This window comes from Delphinus delphis, chromosome 6, assembly GCF_949987515.2.
Source record: "Delphinus delphis chromosome 6, mDelDel1.2, whole genome shotgun sequence".
Taxonomy (NCBI): domain Eukaryota; kingdom Metazoa; phylum Chordata; class Mammalia; order Artiodactyla; family Delphinidae; genus Delphinus; species Delphinus delphis.
In genome coordinates this window covers 112,972,824-112,995,101 of record NC_082688.1, presented here as the reverse complement: position 1 = coordinate 112,995,101, position 22,278 = coordinate 112,972,824, and the positions used below count along the sequence as shown (strand labels likewise).

General features: G+C 44.1%; 1 protein-coding gene across 4 annotated transcripts; it reads right to left on the bottom strand.

The window, feature by feature from the left end:
* Positions 1-1,059: 1,059 nt before the first annotated feature.
* On the bottom strand, positions 1,060-20,540 carry CBR4 (carbonyl reductase 4). 4 transcript variants are annotated; one of them, XM_060015315.1, is made up of 5 exons: positions 19,504-20,540; positions 18,121-18,241; positions 17,249-17,385; positions 14,450-14,584; positions 1,060-3,543 (listed from the first exon to the last, which is right to left on the bottom strand). In XM_060015315.1, exons 1-5 carry the CDS (start codon positions 19,955-19,957, stop codon positions 3,365-3,367), a joined length of 1,026 nt encoding a protein of 341 aa, XP_059871298.1. In that variant the 5' UTR covers positions 19,958-20,540; the 3' UTR covers positions 1,060-3,364. The 4 variants fall into 4 exon arrangements, with proteins under 4 accessions (XP_059871298.1, XP_059871300.1, XP_059871297.1 ...); XM_060015317.1 differs by having other exon boundaries at positions 19,816-20,536; XM_060015314.1 differs by lacking the exon at positions 1,060-3,543 and adding an exon at positions 12,801-14,363.
* Between the last annotated feature and the right edge of the window lie 1,738 nt (positions 20,541-22,278).

Here is a 22,278-nt window from a genome sequence, read left to right as displayed (position 1 = left end):
GGGTTCCAAATTAAACTGGTGGTAATTCCTCCAAGTCAGTCACGTTGCCTAAGAGAAAATAGTTGATTGGCTTAGCATTTCAAATTCAGTTATAAATTGAAAGTAAGCATCAGAGATAAATGGCCAAAAAAAGGAGTCACAGAATATTCCAGGATGTGTACTGAGGGAACAGATGTATTAATATTTCAATGACCCACCCCTCTCTCCACTATAGCACAATGTAATTAATGACTGTTGACCTTGAATCAAAACATATAAAAGGATTTATCAGTGTAGTTCTGGAATGTACCAGATGTTCTCAGAGCTGAGTGGGTAAGGTGGAGGGATCAAAAGATGTACAAGACACTTAGTAGGTATTCAACCAACATTTACGGAGTTATTTAACTAAAATGAAAAGAATGAAAACACCGTATGGTTTCTACCCTCAGGAGCTTGCAATGTAATTGAAAGATAAAATTAATATAAAAGAAACTTAAAAATTATTAAATACTTTGTAGTATGTTTGTCAAGTTAGGGCAGTGGTAGGACTTTCAACTTACACATACTTCCATCTAAAAAGCTTGGAAAAATGTTTCAGCAATATAAGGCATAACTCTTGAATGTCCAGAGTAATCTTCTCCCTTTATTCCAGATAACAGAAACATACACATTAAATCATCTTCTTCACATAAATTATTGCCCCGAAATTTACAACATATAATTCTCTCTTAGAAAGCAGTTTAAAACCCTCTTATAAACTGAACATGGGGGCTTCCCTGGTGGCACAGTGGTTGGGAATCCGCCTGTCAATGCAGGGGACACGGGTTCGAGCCCTGGTCCAGGAAGATCCCACATGCCACGGAGGAACTAAGCCCGTGCACCACAACTACTAAGCCTGTGCTCTAGAGCCCGCGAGCCACAACTACTGAGCCCTCGTGCCACAACTACTGAAGCCCAGGCGCCTAGAGCCCGTGCTCTGCAACGAGAAGCCACTGCAATGAGAAGCCCGCGCACCACAACGAAGAGTAGCCCCCGCTTGCTGCAACTAGAGAAAGCCCGCGAATAACAACAAAGACCCAATGCAACCAAAAATAAATAAATTTATTTTTTAAAAAACTGAATATGAAAAAAATATGAACAGCACAAATTTAAAAACGTCCCATGCAAACATGTTAACACTGGCTTTAACCATAAACCACTTCCTAACAAGTACTCAACACAGACTGGATTGCAGGCTCCTAAGAGCCATATAAGAGCTGCAGCTGAGTTATCTTGTTAAGAATTCGCTGAAGTTCTTGAATCTCTGAATATGAGCAACAGCTGGCAACCCATTTCAGCGCCAGGATGAGAGCACGAAACACGTCCCACCCAGGCGGTGAGAGCTGATGGAGACGTCACCTGCGGGGCGGGGGCGGCTGGCTGCACCTGTTTAAGGCCTCGCTCCACCTTACAGAAGTTCGATGTGGGCGGGAGCGGGTGGACGCTTCAAAAGGGGTCATGTCTTGACGTGTGAATATACACAATTGAAGGTTAAATCCATCCGTAAGCCACACCTCAGCGCCATTCGTTCCAGTGACACCTGCTTCCTTGCCGACCACCAGCCGAGGAGGCCCCACGGGGTCTGGAACACGGGAGTCTGAGAAGGGCGCTGGCCCGTGGCCGCCCAGCAAGGCCTGCGGGCAGGCGGCGCTGGAGAAGCGCGTGCTCCGTGCGCAGGACGCCGGACACCGCCCCGACCGCTGCTTCCCTGCGAGTGCCGGGCACTGTGCACGCCTGAGCGCGGTCTGTGCACCGCCGTGTCTGCGGTGAGCAGACCGTCCGGTTACAATAGTAACTTACACTTAACTGGCTTGCTCACGTCCTAAACAGACTTCTCGAAGTAAAGAAGGCTATTTTGAAGATCAGTGCAAAAGAATTTTAAGGAATCAGGAATCTTGATTTGGAACACAGATTTGACTTTGTTATTTTACTTTTATTACTCTGCATTTATTTAATATATCCTATTAATACGTTTGCACTGACTTTCAATACAAAATTAAATCTGTTTACATAAAATCATTTCGGCTCCAATAAAACCGTAAAAAGATTGCTGTTTAAGGTGCAATAAATATTTAAAATATTTTAAAATGACAAATTATAAAAATCAACATGAATCCAGTGACATTTAAAATGATCACAGTATTCCCCACAAAACAGTTCAACGCAAAGTAGACGTCATCTGATGTTTTCACTCAGTTTGTGTCTTCATCTCTAATCTCAGGCAAACATCTTCTTTTAAGACTAATGCTTAACCTGTTCCTTGTAAAGACATTTAACTCACTGTTACTGCACATTTACTTATTTATGGTTGTTCATAATTATTAGTTTTCTAAAATGTCAGGCAAGAATATTATCATTGCTGTTTTTAAGTAGCCTGCTAAACTATTTTTGTGCATTTAAAAAAACAAAACAAAACACTTCCACTTCCTAAGTTGATGAGATCTATGCAGCTCAGAACTGTACCAGGTATTAAAACAGTAAGGGTTAACTCTCACTATCTTTGAGAATTTCCACAGGATGGGTCAACCGTCCACACCTGCACTTGCAGTTTATTGTGCCCAGTGGCTCAAGGAGGAGCTCAAAGAAACCAAACTCCACATTCATTTTCAACCTGTAAATCAAATGACTGTCTGAGGGGAAAAAGGGATACAATGTTTAACTCCAGCAGGGCTGCTAAGGTATTGACAGCTACCCATGCCCTGTAAATACTCTTACTTTGGCAATGGCCTCCAGGGTTAACTTCTGGAGTATTCAGCCTGATACAACGAAACAACTAATGACAATTAGACCACATAATTTTTCCCACTTTTGCCACAAAATGTATAAATTAAGATAACATCTGTTTATATCACTTGCAAAATGCCTATACAGTCAGCCCTCTGCATCCATGACTTCCACATCCATATTCAACCAATCACGGATAGAAAATATTAAAAAAAAAAATCCACAAATTCCAAAAATACACTGCATTTCCACTGTACTTCAATTATTTACACAGCATTGACACTGTGTTAGGTATTATGCATAATCTAAAGATAATTTAAAGTATACGTAGGTTATATGCAAATACTATGCAGGCTGCGGTATGTAAGGGACCGGAGCATCTGAAGACTCTGGGGCTCCTAGGACAGATCCCTGTGGGTACCGAGGGGCGACTACACAGTAACACTGCTGCAGCCTGGAAGGTACGTGTCATTTAGAAAGCACGGCTGGTCACATACTGTCCTCTACAGACATATTCACATAAAGATGGAAATCAACATTTGTAGCATCAGTAGGTTTGATTAGCAAATGCAGGTATAACAGTGTGTGTACCCTTGACTCTAATAATAGCTGTATCAGTCGGCTACATGGTGAGCTGCAAGCCTCCGTCCACCACCAGGACGTGCCCTGTAATGTACGGAGACTCTAAAAGAAACACGACTGCATGGGCCACATCAATGGGGTCTCCAAACCTCCCAAGAGGGATGTTTTTCTTTAAATGTTCTTCTTTCAAGTCTTTCGTCATATCTGTATGAACAAATCCTGAAAGAGAAATGTTTGCTCATTTGGTTGAAAAGGGCAGACACTAAGACACTTGCTCAATTTCAAAAAAAATAAATTCGCTGCTGAAAATTTGAGATGACTAATAAACCTTGTTTAGGAAATACAGAGTTTTGCTAGCAATCAGTACCCAAGTACTCAATTTTTATTCAGTTTAACCCAATGAACATTTACTGAACACTAAAATATTTGACCCAACTCGTAGCACAATATGATTGGATAGATATAAACATGAATAAAAATTCCATTCCTTAACGAACCTGTAACCTAGGGAGGAAACACTCACTTGCACCCCTAATTATAACAAAAGGAACTTGGGTGAATATCCTGATAGAGGTGAACACAAAGAACCACACAAGTGATTAATTTTCACTTGATTAGGGGTGGAGTGGGGGAGTAGAGGGAAGGAAAGCATCACAAACATGGTCACATGACCTGATTTGGCAGTTCTGACAAAAATTAGTTTCATGTGCTATATCTAAGATAGCTGATGATTAGAAAGACCAGTATTTCCAATGTTCCTGTAAGAAAAAAAACCTAATGGAATTATCCAATCCTGATGCAAGTATACACAGATAATTTTTAAAGTTAACACGGCAGTGCTGTGTGCAATAAGGTTTGCAGAGAACATGTTCTCAAGTAGCAAGAGCTGTAGTTAAAGTGACATAATATATGGAGTTCCAGTTCTAAATGGTTCACAGAACAGAAGAACTGCATATCTATTAAGGAAATCTTGTGAGATTAGTCTGATACATATGAATACATATTACCAATAACTTCTATAATCAGTATTCTGTACGCTACTCATCATTTAGACTTAAAAAAAGAAGGCAAAGTACAGCTGTGATGAAACCGCGTCATGGGTGCGCTGTGGGCGGAGCTCCACCTACAGGAAGATCCAAGTACTGCACGGGCTGCGGCTACCCAACAAGCAGGGTCGCAGGGCTCCCGGATCCGAAGTCTCTGGACACACTTCAGGGTCAAAGGTGCCTCAGAAAGTGAATCAGGAAGAGAACGCACTCCACATGCCTACAACGTCGACTGAATAAATCACGAATCTAACATTTAAATATCCAGGTCATCTTCTCAAAGAGTTCATGATACAATTATTTACTCTAAGGTTATTTTGAATTCTAGCAAAATTGGCATAAAATATTTCCCCACTAACTCTCAACCCTCGGCAGAAAATCAATGATGCATTTTAATCTTAAAAAATAAAACAGACCTTAATAAACTACAGTAAAAACGCGCTGCAAGAAAGACCTCGTGACTACTGGTTAGCTCAACTTCTAAGTGGCTCTGCTGATGTCTTCTCAGAGGTGGCATTTCGTGGCAAGCAGGGCACTGGGTGAGGACACCCCCCACTAGCTTCCGTCCCCCGCTCTGCTGTACTCTGCAAGCTAACAGCTGGGCAGCATGCACCATCTAAACTGCAGGCTGCTCCTGTCTCGTAAAACAGGGGCAGTAGACTGAGAATGGCAGACTTCAGCTCTACATAGCTACGACTCCAGGATGAAGGTATGCCTCGTCACGGGTCGTCGTATTTCCCCTCAAAGGCCCCCAGTTCTTACACTGCAGCCGTGTGGCTGGAAGAGCTCCTGTTCAGCAAGCACCGGTGGATGCTCATCCGGGTCGTTACTCAGGCTGTGCTGAAGGGAACTGAGGTGCCCAGCTTCTGGGGGAATGTAAGGCCACACGGTCTGTGAGAGGCCACCAAGAAGTGTTTTCACCCTGGGAAAAAGGCAGATCTGGAACAGGGCGTGAGGTGCGGGAAGGCAGACTGCAGACAGGAAGGGAGATTCAGGCAGTGAAACGGCGAGAAGGCAGGCCTCTGCCACAGAGATGCGGCCGTGGGACAGACCCGGTCCTCCAGAGCCAGCCACGGGAGCCAGCCACCGCGGCAGACAGACTGACATGCGTGCTTCTGACAGGAGACAGGCCTCGTCCGACACCACGGCCTGGACTCATGTCCGTGAGGGCTCAGATCTGTCGAGGAGAGAGCGGAGCCCGCGGGTCCAGCACAGCGTCAGGCTGCTCGGGCCCCCACCCCGCGGGCCGGCTCTCCCTCGACTACTCCCACCAAGTGGAGGATCAGGGCGTCATTTCACAGGGGGAGTTCCAGGGCCTCTCCCACTGGGAACGGACAGCTGGACGGACAGGCCTCACAGCACAGCTGCCGGCCAGCGCTGGACTCTGAGCTGAAAGCCTAAAAGTGCAGTGGGGGGCGGAGGCCAGGCTGAGAGGGAGAGAAGCCATCCCCAACGCTGGCTTCTCCTCCTGGACCATGATGTCGGATACAGAGAGCAGGAACCTGTCCCAAACGCAAGCACCGTCCTCTCACTGTCAGCAGCTTTTTTTTTTCTTCTTAAATTAATAGACTTTATTTTTTAGAGCAGCTTTAGGTTTACAAAAAAACTGATCAGAAAGTGGAGGGAGTCCCCACATACCTCATAAAACACTGCCTTCCCCCTGCACCCCCCAATTATTAACACCCTGCCTTAGCACACCGCATCTGGTGAACCAACACTCATATGCTATTAAGTGAAGTCATGGTTTACCCCAGGGGAAGCCCTTTGGGTTGGACAGGTCTATGTTCCGACGAATGCATCTCATCATGTATCCACCACTAGTCTCACGCAGAGCGGTTTTACTAAAACTAAAACTCTATCTGCAGCTTCTTCAAATTCATATATATCGTCCCCTAATTTATCAGAAATCCAAGAAAAACATGAAGCTAGTCTCTAGTGATAAAGTAGTCCAGGCTCTACCAAATTTCACTATCATTTTATGCTACAGCTCATGAATTACATGATCCTGAATTATAAATATATCCACAACCAGGGCACTGCATATAAAGTCTCCTAGACTCTCCACCAAATCTCGTGGGACCTGAGCAGAGATATTAGTCGTTTGTAAACATTGCACACACCCGTTTCTGTGCTTGTGTTGTTTCCCAATTTATGATCTCTCCTCGGCCCCAGAGGATGCTCTCCCATAGCATCCTCCCACTTTATTTATAAAGCTCTGGAAATTTCACTTTACTACTCACTTTACTACATATATATTTACAACACCTTTCAAGCTGGGTTGTAAAAATTACAAACTCCCAGTTGGTGCCACTGCCCACAGATGGCGTCACTGGATCACCTATGGGAGTCAGAGGCTTCGGCGGGCTGCAAAGCTGTCACTCCTTAAGCCGGAGAGATAACTGAGCACCAGGCGCTCGGCCAACAGAACAGGACACCGCTGCTGCAGTTCCACATCGGTGATGGCACGCTCAGTACACTTCCGAGAGGTAGGAGCTCTTTAGGAACAGGATACCCTTTCTCAGAAAAGCAAGTGTGTGGTTCTCGTCCAGTGAGAGCTTATATTTGGTCAGCTCCCAAGGAAATGTACTTCCTTGACCCATTTTTGGCTACCTATAGAGTATAAATAAACAGCATCTCACTTCCATATGACTTGGTCACTATTTTAGTTTTGAATATTTTGATATACAGCAGAGAGCTCATATTTAAATAAGACGCCAGGACTTTAGCCAGTTTTAGACACCAGTACTACCAACTGTGGGATATGCACTGTCTAATATGGCTCTCTGCTTAGATGTCCATTCTCTAAGTTCCTAGGACCTAGAAGGAATTAAAATAATCCAAGACACTTTTTTAGGGAGATAAAACAAGGCTGTTGCCAAAATCCAGACCAAGATTTTAACCAGAACGAATGTGTATGTTCTAATATTACACTTGTAAAAGTGTACAGGGAAGCAGCGTAAAAAATCAACACCACACTGAACAGCACACAACAGCACCTGCAAGCCTCTGCAAGCATCTGCCAGCAAGACTTTGTCCCAGGAGTAAACATAAAGGCTCTGCAACTAAAAGAAGGGAGGAGAGGGCGCAAAACACTTAGGGTGCCCTGTAGAAACACTTGACTGCTGTACCATCTGTCCAGACGTTAAGGGCACGTACCCTTTGAGCCCTGGCAGGTTCAGTCCCAAGACGACACTCATATATATACTCACACATGTGCAAAATAAATCATTTACAAGTACTGTCACTGCATTACTAGTCGGACCAGCAAAAGATGAGAAACAACCGAAGTGCCCAATGAGAGGCACAGGTTAAATGAATTACAGTGCACCCATAAAACAGACATTATTGTCTTTTAACTCAGCCATTAAAAATAGCAAAGCAGTCACGAAAGACCACACTTCGTATGACAGGGACAGAAAGTAGATGAGTGGGTGCTAAAGGCTGGGGAGACTGGAGGGAAATGGGGAGTGAATGCTCACGGCTACAGGGTTTCTTTTGGGATGATGAAAATACGATGTTCTCAAATGTATCAGGGTGATGATGAACAATTCTGTGACTACACTAAACCCACTGAATTGGACATTTTACATGGGTGAATGATGAGGTACGTGAGTTATATTTCCACAGAGCTGTTATTTTAAAAAGTGAAGCAGTTCTCTATATGGAATCAACTCCAGAATAGATTGTTCTATGAGTAAAGCAAGGTACAGAACATTGTGAATAGTATGATCAATTTGTGTTTTCTTAAAAATATGTATTGTGAATGAAAAACGCTGCCTGCCATATCAGTAAACAAAGTGGTGGTCCAGTGGTTAGGACTCTGTGCTTCCACTGCAGGGGCCATGGGTTCAATCCCTGGTCTGGGGACTGAGATCCCACAAGCCTCTGCGCCAAAAAAAAAAGTAAACAAAGGCTGTTGCAGCCATCAAGCCACTACAGCTGCCCCCAACGGTGAGCCCTGAGGGGACTCAGGATGGGACAGATAGGAAAGCACAGGACACTGGCCCCAGAGAGCTGAGGTGCAGATCAAAGGAATGATTTCAGTGAGCCCAGACTCTTGCATCTTCCCATACATAGAAAAGCGCTAAATTCCTTAACTTGAGATGTCTGGTTTTCTTTAATTAACAGTCATCTTTTGATGTTCCGATTACCTGGCCTTTGTTGCAACAACTCCTCTACATCCTGGCTCCCCCTTACCTCTTGGGAGCAGCCCCTCGGAGCTGTCTGAGAGGCTGCCTCCCAGGCTTAAGCCCTCAGAAAGTCTGCCAAATAAAACCTAATTCTTAATTTTTAGGTTGTGCTTTTTTTTTTCAGTCGACTATATATATATATATATATGCTTTACTGACTTATATATGAAATACAGAGAGAACTAGCTGACTGTGGTTGGTTGCCTCTGAGGAAGGAACTGAATGGCTAGAGAAGACTCACTTTTCACTCTATGCCTTTTTGTACTTTTGAATTTTGTACATGTTTGTGTTATCTATTGAAAACACATTTTTAAAAGCAATGTATTGGCCACAACAGTGAGAGGCCCGCGTACCGCAAAAAAAAAAAAAAAAAAAAAGCACTGTATCCAATATAGTTTCAATTTATCAAATATTCTGTTTCTCATATTCAATATTTTCCAATCTCATATTCAATATCTTCCAATCAGTAACATTTATCCATGATGAGAAATTTATAGTTAATGTAATACCAAAACTTAGCAACTAATTCATCTTTAAAAAGTTAAAAATATTAGGCAGCAAATGATAGCCTAATTTATTATTGTGCTTGTCCCTTGTTTTTCCTATTATGATTTGCTTTTTAACTGTTTTTAACTTAATTGGAAACTCCATTTGCAGGTGACGAGGAAAACTAACATTAAAAATAAACATATCAATTCTGATGTTTATCAACTCCGTTAAAGGATCTGAAGAATCTAGTAGAAATTACTATCTAAAATAAAGTTAATAATCCATAGACTCAATTTAATGCTACCATTTCAACTTGTACTTTGCTTCTAATTAGTGAAGCATGTTCATACCATGCTTATAGCGCAGCCAATATAATATATTACACTACAGCCAAGATAATAAAGGTCACCCTACTCAGTGTCCACATTTTTTAGCCACAGGATTTTTCTTTCCTTCAGTGTAAACTGCACTAGAAAGTAAGATCTTTAGGAAAGGCTATACAAACACACATCCCTAACACTCATAAAACTTCCCTTTATATACAAACTGGATTTGAACTATTTAGCCTGTTGCCTTGACAACTAATTAACCCTGACAAAATTAAGCATTCCTTCTCCAGCGTTTCCATGGCATCACAGGGGTACCTGCTTGGCATTCATCACATGGCACTGTAATCATTTGTCTATACACCTGTCTTTCCCACTGTACTTCTTGCCTTGTGGAAGAAATAGCTTATTGGTGTCTGTAATTTTGCAGCATTGCCAGCGCTCACGTACAGGAGACACTCAGGAAGTCTGCTGAATGAGTGATTAGAATCAGGATTAGGAACACTTGCACTACCCTGAAACCATCCAGCTTCGAGATCATCGTGACCTAGAGTTAACTCTTCATCACCCACACTACTGCAATCCCTAAAAAAGAGAGAAGCACATACATGCTGCCCCAAACCATCTACTCTACACATGGTTAAACTCAGCTAACACGAAAACCAATCGGGCTGCACAAAGCACACACACACAGAAAGCAGTGCCAAGACCACAATGCAGCTTTGAGATTTTCTTTTTTTCCTTTTTTTCCCCCCAAAAATGAATGTAGCTAAATCAAGTCATTTATCAAACGTTCATGGATTTGGAATGCTTGAACTCAGCTGGTCTCTGACTAAACAATGAATTGGGACGATGGAACGCTGTAGACCAAGAGGCCTGCCAGGACATTCCAACAATTCCCTGGTCCCTGCTGGTTCAGCACCGGTGCCAAACACAACACCAGCTCTAGGGCCCACGGAGCAGAGCGGCCAGGGTGGCCTTACGAGCCCCCAGCGGGCCAGCCCCAGTGCCCACAGCAAGCTGGGTCAAAGGTCCCACGGCGACTGGCAGAGACACAGGAGAACACTCACTGTCCTCAACAATCCACTAACCAAACCTTCTATCACACCAGCTAATGATGATGATGCAGATTTGAGTTTTAGCACCTTTTTATTAGTCTCTTAACTAATCCAGGCGATTTTTATCAACTAGTAATTTGTCAAAAGGCAAATAACGTAAAGGTAAAAGTTATAAAATTGGAAGATTCCAGATATTTTAGACAGAACGTAATAGCAAAAGAACAAAAAGACCTAAATCTTGTAATGATATAAAACAAATTTAAGGGGCCATAATTTTCAAGCCTTATTAGCTGACAATCAAAAGATAAAGCTTTTGTAACAGTTCCACCAAAAACTAGCTGTGGAACCTTGGGCAACTCACTCTGTCTCTTGGGGCCCAGTCTTCTAAACAGTTAAGATGACTAGAATAAATCATCACTAAGATCCTGTCCATCTAACATTATCCCATAATCAGTGCAAAATTTTAAAATAAAGATCTTATATAAAATATAAGGTACAAGAAATTTTTTTCTAGGCACTAGTTCATTACTTGATTTTTTTCGCAATCATTTTAGAACTACTCATTTTAGAACTATTTCTAATCATTTTAGAAGTATTCAGGTTCTAAACTACTCTTATCTATGAGTATCAATTCACAGGCTAATTAACGGCTTCCTTCTCCATAAAGCAAAAGCCATAATCAATAGTTATTTTAGTAAGTTTTAGATAAACACACAAACGTGTGTCTGTCTGACAAATATGTAATCGTGTATGCGCACGCACATGCGCTCTGGCATGCATCTGGGCTGGGCGAAGTGCAGACTTTCTCACACTGCCACGCTCTCGTCTCCCCCGTGCTCTGTGAGCCACCCCAGCTCTGCCTACACCTCCAGGGAGCAGCTTGGGACCGGCTCCACTGCCACACACTCACACGAGAACCAACAGCCCGATATCAACCTGCTCAATTCGTGGATTTGTCAACTCTTTTGGGAAAAAAAACCAGACTAAACGTCAGCCTTTGACAGGTCTTCTCTACTTTTTTGTTTAGTTATCTACAAATTTGTACAAACATATAAATGGTTCTACTCTCCAGAGACGTGATTTCTGAGGTTACCGCTGGGACTGGAGACTGTGTTTGGAATACTGAACTGCAATGTTTTCTTAAAACCAGAGTCTACTTTGTTACACAGGTCTGCTTGTAAATTTGTGGAACCCCAGATATTTGAGGCAGCTTCCATAATTTTCATTTTGTATTTCTAACTGGACCAGTACTAACTTTATACGTGCTTAACTGGTTTATACACCTTGGGACGCTACCTGGTACGTTTCTGACTCATCTTAGAAGCACCGTACTTAGTACTCACACTCTCAATGGTTCTGGCCTATTCCGACAGGAGTGACAGGACAGTCCCGGAGACTCTGCCTTTCAGGTTTGGGAGCACCTGATACGTTTTCACGTACATACTCTGAAGCGCTCGCACCTGCCCCCACCATCCTGTGGACTCCACGCACCCACAGTGCTGTCTTCTGGCGCCTGCGTGCTCGCTGGCTGTTTCAGTTACTCCCGGGAGCCTCAAAACGTGTGGACATCAGAAAGGGAGATGTGTGTTTAAAACTGGAGCTTTGGGGCATTTAAACCTTTTTGAATTGCGCTTCAGCAGAAGTTTTTCCTCCTAATCCTGTGCCTGTTCTGGTCCAGGCAGAGGCTGGTTCTGCAGCTCTGCTTTGAAGGAGTGCGTCCACAGTCACTCCACCCCCTCTCCCTTCTGCCCTGAGGGTCACTCGGCACACAGTGGAAATCCAAGTTTCAAATGGGACTTCAGTCATTTGTAGAATGCTCTGTGTTCATGGGTGCAGATGGCTACCAAATGGAATAAACTTGGTTACAAACTGGGGCAACTAATTTGAAAAGCAACAAACCAGCTCTAAGTTGTACATTCGAATTTATTTAAAAAGTCTTAGCACAAGTTGGAGAATTTCTTTAGCCTTTAGCAACTTAAACTATAATTCCCATCATTCTGTTTCAATATTTTCCAATTACCTGTAACAGACCAACCAAGCTAAACTGGCTCTGCGTCCTATTTAATCCATCAATATTTTCAACTCGGTGTGGAGTGCCTCAAGTCAGCACAGTGAAAGGAACAGGTGCACTTTATAAAATGCCCCCCTCGCCTTCTTCAGGAGGCTCTGACTGCTGCGGTACTGAGCCCACATCACATTTGCTTTGTCTTCCAGGTGACCTGCGCCCTGCTGGCTTGGTCTTCCTACAGGCTTCACAAGAACACCAGTGTTCCCGATGGATTCTCCACAGGCGGCCAGCTCTACTGCGAGCCCACCCCCGCGCACCCCCACCCCCACCCCCACCTCCCGCCCCATGACTTCCACTCCTGAAGATTCCTTAAATACCCACCTCTCTAACCACGTTCATCGTCGGCCACTCCCAAACAGGTCAGATTTTAGTAGCCTGAGTTCCTCTGAGGAATACCTCCCGCACACAGGCTAGAACCTGCAGTGGCCGGCGTGCGTGCCCTCACTTCTGTTACCACGTGCCACCCCTGCTCCCCGCACCATCACACAGCAGGCCTCAGAGTGCCCCCTTCGCTCACTAAAGAGGCAACCACAGCTAAAATCACTGTTACAACCTACTACTTCCCAGAGTGACTTTTCAAAAGATGTTTCTTCCCCCTGAGTCTGCGTAAAATATATTTTCTCCTTCAAATTTTTCTTTGTGTTGAAATTCTAACATGAATACGGGGTAGCTCTCTGGGACACAGTGACACCCAGTGAAAGGTGTCTTCTCCATTTTGGAAACAAACATATGTGACCTCTGATCATTCTTTCTCTGTACAAACACTGGCTTTCTGCAGTACAGGCAGACCTTGTTTTATTGCGCTTTGCAGACACTGCGTGTTTTACAAGTTGAAGGTTTTGGGCAACCCTAGATCAAGCAAGTCTACTGGCGCCATTTTTCCAATAGCATTTGCTCACTTCATGTCTCTGTGTCACATTTTGGTAATTCTCAAAATATTTCAAACTTTTTCATTATTACTGTATTTGCTGTGGTATCTGTAATCAGTGGTCTTTGATGTCCGCACTACAACTTGACTTGAAGGCTCAGATGATGGTTAGCATTTTTTAGCAATATTTTTCAATTAAGGTATGAACACTGTTTTTACAGATATAGTGTTACTGCACACTTAATAGACTACAGCATAGTGTAAACATAGCTTATATGTGCACTGGGAAACCAAAAGGTTTGTTGACTCGCTTTATTGTGACATGCACTCTATTGCAGTGCCTGGAACCGAACCAGCAGTGTCTCTGAGGTCATCAGTACATCAGTTATTGTAGGGGATTACTGCATGAAATGTGCAAATGACATCATCTACATAGCCTTGTTGGATTATCTCCTCTGGTTCACACTGTTATTAAAAGCACATTGTATTATAGAGCTATTCCGATATTTTAGATATAAAGCTGTGTTCTTTCTTTAATCTAGACGTATGGAATACATTAGGTAATAGATGCATTACTTGGAAAGTTCTGCTTTGACAAACTGACAAAGTCTAAATTAACAAATACTGTATCCCAGCGAGCAGCAAATCAATGAAACATCCCAAGAAGAGGAGAAAGACAATTAAAATGGAAACATTCTCCAAAGGGACACAACTTGGACCCGTTCACCTGCAGGGTGTAGGCTACCAGCACTCCCCAGCCCACTTACTTGAAATTCTTACATTCAGCTCTTGAGAGTTCTTAACTTAAATACAACTGACTTTAAATGAGAAGTTCCTCTTGTGGTTTTAGGACAGATGCAGCATCCCGGCCCCCTGAGTCCCGTCAGACCAAGGTCATGCCCTCCTGGGCAGCGCTGCTCCAGAACTGAGTAACAATGCAGGTCCCCTGCTCCTGTCCCAGCACCTCTGAGAAGTGCCTGATGATGATGACGTACTTACAGACACAAAAACAGTCTTTACTGTTGTCGTAAAAAGCCATAGATGCATATACATTAAGAGAAAAAAGAAGTTCCCACTTACCTGGCGCAACTACATTCACTCTAATTTTCTTTCTTGCTACTTCTTTAGCAAGAGCGCGTGAGAACGCAACTAGCCCGCCTTTACTGGCGCTGTACACGGACTGCCCAGAACTGCCTTTTACACCTACAACGCTTCCTGGAAAAAGAAATGAGAGCAAATTCAAACCAATTAATGGGGTTACTATTCTGAATGTTCAGATGCTCTACAGTAAACAAACAAAGTACAAACTATTCTACCCTGTCCTTTGCTAAAATTAGGAATCCTAACCATTGTCATTTGAGTAGTAAGACTTAGGGTCTGAGTCTGCTCAGATACATAGAGAAAACAGGATCCAAAAGAAGCTCACGGGAAACCCTGAGTGCCAGGCAGGGGTTGAGAACGGATCCATTAAGTGACAGGAACCCATTCTCATCTCTGAGGAGGACAAACATGACGAAAATTCTACAGTAGTTACAAAGGTTTCCAATAGGAAAAGGTTAAACCAGAAAAAAAGTCAGATAAAGGCTGATTTTATGATTCTACCACACAGATAAGTATTTATTTCCACCTAAAAAAAATAGTTCATCTGAGGATAAATCTTACTAAATTTCAACTACTATCAATCTAAATTAGCAAAGTTTCAATTGCACACTATCTGTAAAATTGCAATTTAGTTACCTTCAGTGATGTATTAACCTGTACCGCCTACTATAAAGATTCTTGGGTGGCTTCATTTATATGAATATTAAAGAATAATTTATAATTCAAGTATCAACTGTATGGAAATAAATTCTTGCAGAAGAGAAATTGGGGAAATAATCTTCTCCACCAGTGACCTGTACTTATGATATAAAAATTAATCAAGAGCCTCAGAAAATTTTTGAGAAAGTAATTTAATTTTAGATAAAGAAAACATTCCAAATACTTCTCAAATTATAATCAAGTCCAATATTAAAATATTTAACCATGTCAGATGTCCCATGCCAGTTAATGACAAAGGAAGAGAAATATGAAGCACAGAAAGAGAGAAAAGACACATCAGACACAGGAAACGCACGTGGAGAGAGAAAGGGGTTTGGGGAGAAAGAAAAACAGGGAGAGACACAAAAAAGAAAGAACAACGCAGGCTTAAGAGGAGAGGCCGAGCATGAGGCTGGAGCAGCTGTATTTCACGCCATACGCTACAGTTCACCTGTCAGAGTGATAACTTCTGAAATACAATGGACTTTCTCGCAGTTTAAAGTAGTCCCCTCTGTGATAAGAGTCCCCTAGTTTATTTTCAATACTCTATTTTTATTTACTTTCAGCATGAGTCTAAAAGTTTGCATGTAAACAAAGGACTGATATGGGCTTTTTATATATATCTAAAAGGGGGATATTTTAGAGTTAAACAAATACACCCCACTTTATCGGGTAAAACATACAGGCCAGTGTACCAGCTCACAAGAACCCAAATCATACCTGGCTGTGTTAGAAGGCAAAGGTCAACTCATTTACTAAGCTTTTATAAGAAAACTGACCTCTCACATTTTTAAGGGTAAATGTCAAAAATGTTCTACTTCTTATTAGCACAGTATTCTTTCCTTTCCTCATTTTCAGAAAAGAAAAACCCTATATTCTGGCTTTAAAAACCCTTATATTCTGGTTTAAACCCTATATATCAACCCTATATTCTGGCTTGGAAAGACATCTCCTGCATTGGAAAGAACAGGGTCACTGACTGTAACAGAGCAGCATCCCCCTTCTGTGGCCTCCTACAGTATCACCACTTAAAAGGCAGATGGCATTCTGCTATTTTCAAACTGTCAGACTGAAATACAACTTCAAGCCACTTTGCATTTTAAGGTCTATATGCACATTCTACAGTCTGTCTGCCCTGTGGGTAGGTGAACTGAAGTCTAGGAGTTACTTACATCACCCTAAAAAACTGAAAAGGTTGTTCTCTTAAGTAAACCTCCTCTTAGACCTCTGAACTAGATTTATTAGTGACCCATGCAAGCACTGTAGAAATCACTTTTCAGCCCCCACTATCAAAAAGTTTTTAATTTCTTGCCCAGTTTGAAAATTCGGTTTCACATAAAAATCAGGATGTTCGGACTTCCCTGGAGGCACAGTGGTTAAGAATCCACCTGCCAATGCAGGGGACATGGGCTCAAGCCCTGGTCCGGGAAGATCCCACATGCCGCAGAGCAACTAAGCCCGTGCGCCACAACTACCGAAGCCTGTGTGCCTAGAGCCCGTGAGCCACAACTACTGAGCCTGTGCACCACAACTACTGAAGCCCGCGCGCCTAGAGCCCGTGAGCCACAACAAGAGAAGCCACCACAGTGAGAAGCCTGTGCGCCACAACGAAGAGTAGCCCCCACTTACCACAACGAAAGCCTGCACGCAGCAACAAAGACCCAACACAGCCAAATATAAATAAATAAATAAATATTTTTAAAAGTTAAAAAAAAAAACTGGATGCCCAATTTCTCTTAAAAAAATCCAAATAGCTGGCCAAACTGCACCATGTTTGTGCACAGCAACGACCTGCTGGATCTGAGCCATCCCCCACTGGGCACCTTTTGTCATGTATTACCTGGCTCGTGCAGTCACTTTCCCAATACCTGGTGGTGTCACTCATAACACCTGCTTGACCACTAGAAGGATGTAAACGGGTGATTCCTGTTTTACCGATTAATCAGTTAATCTAATCCTTTTTCTACAGATAATAAAGATTCATTCCGTCCAAGTTTCACAAGTAAATAAGTTCCAAATCACTTGATAACTTTCTTATGGTACATGAGATAATAATAAATCCACAGAGGTCAGACTCACCCACATTCACAATGGACCCTGTCTGCTGTTTAATCATTGTCTTCACGGCAGCTCTACAGGTCAGCATGGAGCCCAAGAGGTTAGTATGAAGCTGAGATAGCATATCTTCGGCATTTGTCCTTACTAAGAGGTTATCCCTACCAAAAAAACAAAAACCATGTAATTTAAAATTGGGATAAAACAAAACAAATTAAAAAGTCAAGAAATATGTAACATTTTCCCTGAATGCAGAATACAAGAAGTGCTTTATATTTGAGCTAGAACACCTAGAGAGCACATTTTAAACTTGGTTTAAGGCACTAAAATAACAACTGATAAGCCAGAAAGGACCCCTTGGAGGACAGGCCCTGGCCCCACTCAGGTAGAGGGGCACATACCCCTAACTGCTCAAAGTAGGGCCATGTGGCCAAAATAGCTTGAATGAAGTAACTGCCACACTATGCCTTGCTTAGAAAGTAAATTTTTATATTATTCTAAATATTCTGTCCTAAATTCATTTAAAAAAAAAAAGAATACCCACTCTGATTCCATTAATATTAACTGAGAAAACATATATGGTGGCAGAGGTCAGGACCATGGTTACCTATAAGGAAGTACTAATTGGGAAGAAACTGAGAGAGCCTGCTGGGGTTCTGGAAAAGTTCTGCAGCTCAATATGGGTGGTGATTACAATGTTAAAACCGAAGTGTACCCTTACTATAATCTCAATATAAAAGAATGAAAAGTGTGTGGACTGACAGATCAAGTTTCAAAATACATAGTTTTTCTTCCAATGAGAAGTAAAACAAGTTAATTAATATGTTAATTCATATTATTCAAAGACACAGAAGGAAAAAAAGACATATAGAAATGTACTTAACTTTGTGACCAACCTGTTAATTCCAGCTGCATTTACCAAGAAATTAACTCGACCTAAGTTCTTCTCTATCTCTTCAAATGTATTTTGAACATCATATTCTTTGGCAACATCACAGCTCAACGCCAAATGATCTCCTATACAACAAAATTAGATCAGAATTACTAATAAAGTATAACTTGAATTTAAAAATGATTCAATACACATTTGTCAAGCATCTACTATGAGCTAGATCTGTTCTATCCAGAACATGAGATAAAACATGATTATGTCCCCGATTCCTGATTTTGTGGAGATCAGTCTAATGAACTGGATGGGGGCAGGTGGGTAACAAGAAATAAAGTACTTTGTATGATCATCTAACAGTATTTATAGCTTTGACACTGACCCCATGCTATGCAATTCAACAGTTTTCTCTGTTTTATATTCCTTTTTTTGAAACTTAACGTCTAATTCGGTTAGGTTTTTGATGAATTGGTTTCCTGGCCCTGAAGTAAACTCTAGGATTTTTCTGTTTAACTATGTCACATATATTATAATGACTATTATTCAAGCCTGACCATTAGGAGAGATAAGACAAAGCAGCAAGCTGTTAAAAAAAAATGCTAAAACTTTTTTACTAAAAACAACTCTTGCCTGCTTTTTAAACATATCCACTTTTTTTGAAGTGTTTAAATACCAAAAAAATTACACTTCAAAGAAAGCATTCTTTAATAATACACCTTTTTAACATTCTAAACTGTAGATTTTTAAAAAAATTAAACAATTGTTTATCTTCTGACTAACCTTGCCTAATACATTAACATTAAAATTATCTCCTTAAACATTCGAAGACAGTAGGTCATCCGGGAAGTGATACTCTCTGGGTGAAAACCAGTCAGTCACTCATGGACGACGTAATTCAAGGAAATGCAAGGCCCCAGAGCATCTGCCTCTCTCTCGGCTCTTACCTGAAGACAGGCTGGACCCACAACCCCTGAAACCCAACCAGCAGATTTCATCCTGTCCAGCCAACACTGATGGTGTGGAGTGACCCAGAAGGACCCCCACGTTCTCGCCCCTTTGAATATGAGCAAGAAGCATGGCTGAGATGCTCCCTGGTCCATAACGTACCAGCGGCCCACGTAATCACTTCGGTGAAGCCGTCGGTGACGTTCCTGTAAAGATGCCACCCCCCGCCCCCGACGGTGAACCCGGTGCCCCTGCTCCCGGCCCGCCTACTACCTCAACAACAGCTGCGAGCTCGGACCGTCACAGCACCCGGTCTCCCTACCCTCCAGAAACTGAAATTCGCAGAGAAACTGACAATCCATTCCTAATAAACGGGGGTAAATGGAGTTTAAGTGCAATGACAAGGAATCTGGCGGAACAAATCTCATTGTCCCTTGCTGATAGTCACCAAAGCACCGTAGTAACGTCAGTGCCTTGGGCACGGGAAAGCAGACCGGGTACAACCAGGACTGGAAGGGCCGCAAACGTCCTGGGCCGGCACTGCCTGCGCATGCGCACACGTACCAACGCGCAAGACCACGCAGGCGCGCCGGCAAGCCTTGCCAGACGGCGCCGCACCTGCGGCACGCACTGCCCCGCGCCCCACACGGTGAGCCTGACCGGCCCGGGGAGGAGGGCGCCCACGACGGCTTCTCGGACCCGCACCGGCCGCGGTTCACATTCGCCGCGCGGAGGCGGGGCGTCCCCGGTCGGTACCCACCGCCCAGGTCCCCGGCCGCGGCTCTGGCCCCCTGCAGATTCCGGGCGACGATGGCCAGTCGGTAGCCTCTCTGGGCCATCAAGCGGGCCACCGCCTTGCCGATGCCCCGGGAGCCTCCGAACACGGCGCACACCCTGTCCATCTGGGACGGGGAGCCGCAGACCCGGAGGAGGAGACTACAAGGCCCGGCCCTTCCCACCGGCCTCGCGCCTGCACACCACGGCGGCTCTCACAAACCGAAGCGCCGCCCCAGGCCTCCCGCCGCCGGACTGGAGCCCGGGAGGGCGGAGGCGCCCAGAGCGCCGCGTCAGCACGTCACGTCGGCGCGCCGACGTCAGTGCGCAGAGGCTACGGGCGCCACGCCCTCAGCGGACGCGAGCGTGGGCGGGAGAGACCTGGGGCGAGAGAGACGGGGAGCGAGAGCCAGCTGGAAGGGGCCGCGCTGCATGCTGGGACTTGTAGTCTCGGTGCCGGCGAAAGGGCGCGGTAGCGGTGCGGTGGGTGGGGCTTGCCCTGCAGTCGGTGGGCCCTGGGCTCCGGCTTTGCCAACACCCTGGACGCTGGATGTTCCGTCGTAAGATCAGGACCGTGCCGGGTTGGGACACGGGGATCACAGCGTTAGGACCCGGGATGGACTCTCCAGGTTGTGTTTGGCTGAGACCTGAGGTCCTCCCGTGAAGGAGTGGACACCGGAGTCAACGTCACAACAGACCTTGGTCTTCCTGTTGTCCAGCTTGGCTCATGTGCCCCACGCAGGGTGAGGCCTAACCAAACCGTGGGCGCGTCTGGAGCAGAGAAATGTTTCGTATAGGGCTGTAAGAGGGAAGAACAAGCCTGACTCCATAGTGGGTCTGTTTCTTCCACTTTAACCTTTGTATTCTGTTGCTGTTACTTTGATTTAAGAATGTTGCCTGCAGCCTGAAATATACAGGAGAGCCAGTGCTCAAGGCTCTGACCTTTAAGGGGACACCACTTTTCCATTCATACAGAGATAAAAAGTTGCAGAACAAAGAATAACGTTGTTCTAGTTGGAGGTTTACAGGAACATCGTGACCTGACCTTTGTGGAGAAACTGCAAGAACAAGGGATTCCTACGCAAAATGTGCAACAACCAGCCACACCCCCTCCCTCACTTGGCCTTTAAAAATGCTTTGGCTGTTTTGGGGGCACAAGACACCCATCTCCTTGCATGGCCCTGCAATAAACCCTTCTCTGCTCCAGAGTCTGACGTGTCAGTATTGTTGGCCTCACTGTGTGTCTGGCACATGAACTTGGTTCGGTAACAGTTTCAGAGAAGGAGGTTTTATGGGCACAATTTGCTAGGAGGTCTGCGGAGTGTGTACCCCTCTTCTGATTGGTTGGTGGTGAGGTAACAGGGTGGTGTTCCAGCAATCGCAATCATCAGCCGCTGGTTCCAAACAGTCTGGGTCCCCATGCTTGTGCTGAGCCTGAAGTCACCATCCTCCACCGGGTGGGACCTTAGTTCCTGCAGAAGAGCTCAGAGACATGTATGAGGCTGTTATTGCAGGTCCCCTGAGGAGAAACCAGGACTCTGCCCCATCTTGCGCTATTGTTTCTTTCTGCACCCCTCCGCTAATAAGTAACTGTTTGAATCTGCCCTTTGGAACTCAGGAAAGGTCTAGGAAGCAGAAAGCCTTTTTCCTACGAACAAGAAATAGGTGACATGGAAAAGCTTTTATACCCGGGAGGGTCCCACACGGTCCTGCTCAGTTTCAATCCCCCCCCCCCCCTTTGATTCTCCTGCATCTTCAGGGGAACAGGTGTTAGACAAGAAAAGGAATAACATTTTGGACAGAGGGGTTAATCATAAACGCAGTTTTAGAGGGACTCGGTTTCACCCGCCTGAAGGACTGGGACACGAGGGTCAGACTCAGCCCAGACCCCGCCCTCCCTCCCCCTGCCCCACCCGGACACACTGTTCTCAAAGGGAGCTGTTGTTGAGGCAGGTGCCCAGTCAAGAACATACAGGAGGAGCTCAAGAAAGGCTAACCGAACGGTCTTGCCTCAGCATCCTCGGCTGCTGCAAACAAACAAAAATACTCACTGCAGTTCTGAAGAGGATGTGCTCAGTGCTCTCTGGGTTAATAAGCTGAAAGTTGAGCATTTGATACAATTTTACTTGATACAATCTTTATATTAAATGTTTCAGAAAAGTAAACCGTGGTCCCTACTACTAAAAAGTAGACCGTCTGGGGGCAACAGGACAACTACACATGAAACACAAAGGAGCAGCACACAATCATGAAGTGCAAAGTTATCTTAACAGGACAGCTCAGAGGAGAGGGAGGTCAGTGAAGGACGAAGAAATGCATGGGGAAGCTGGATTTGAGGGCTGGGTGCAGACTGAATGGAGGCAGGGGAAGAGCCCAAACAAAACAAAATTCCTAAGCAAACTGAGCATCATTTTTGTCCTACCTAGCTCCTGGAGGGATTTGAAGTGGC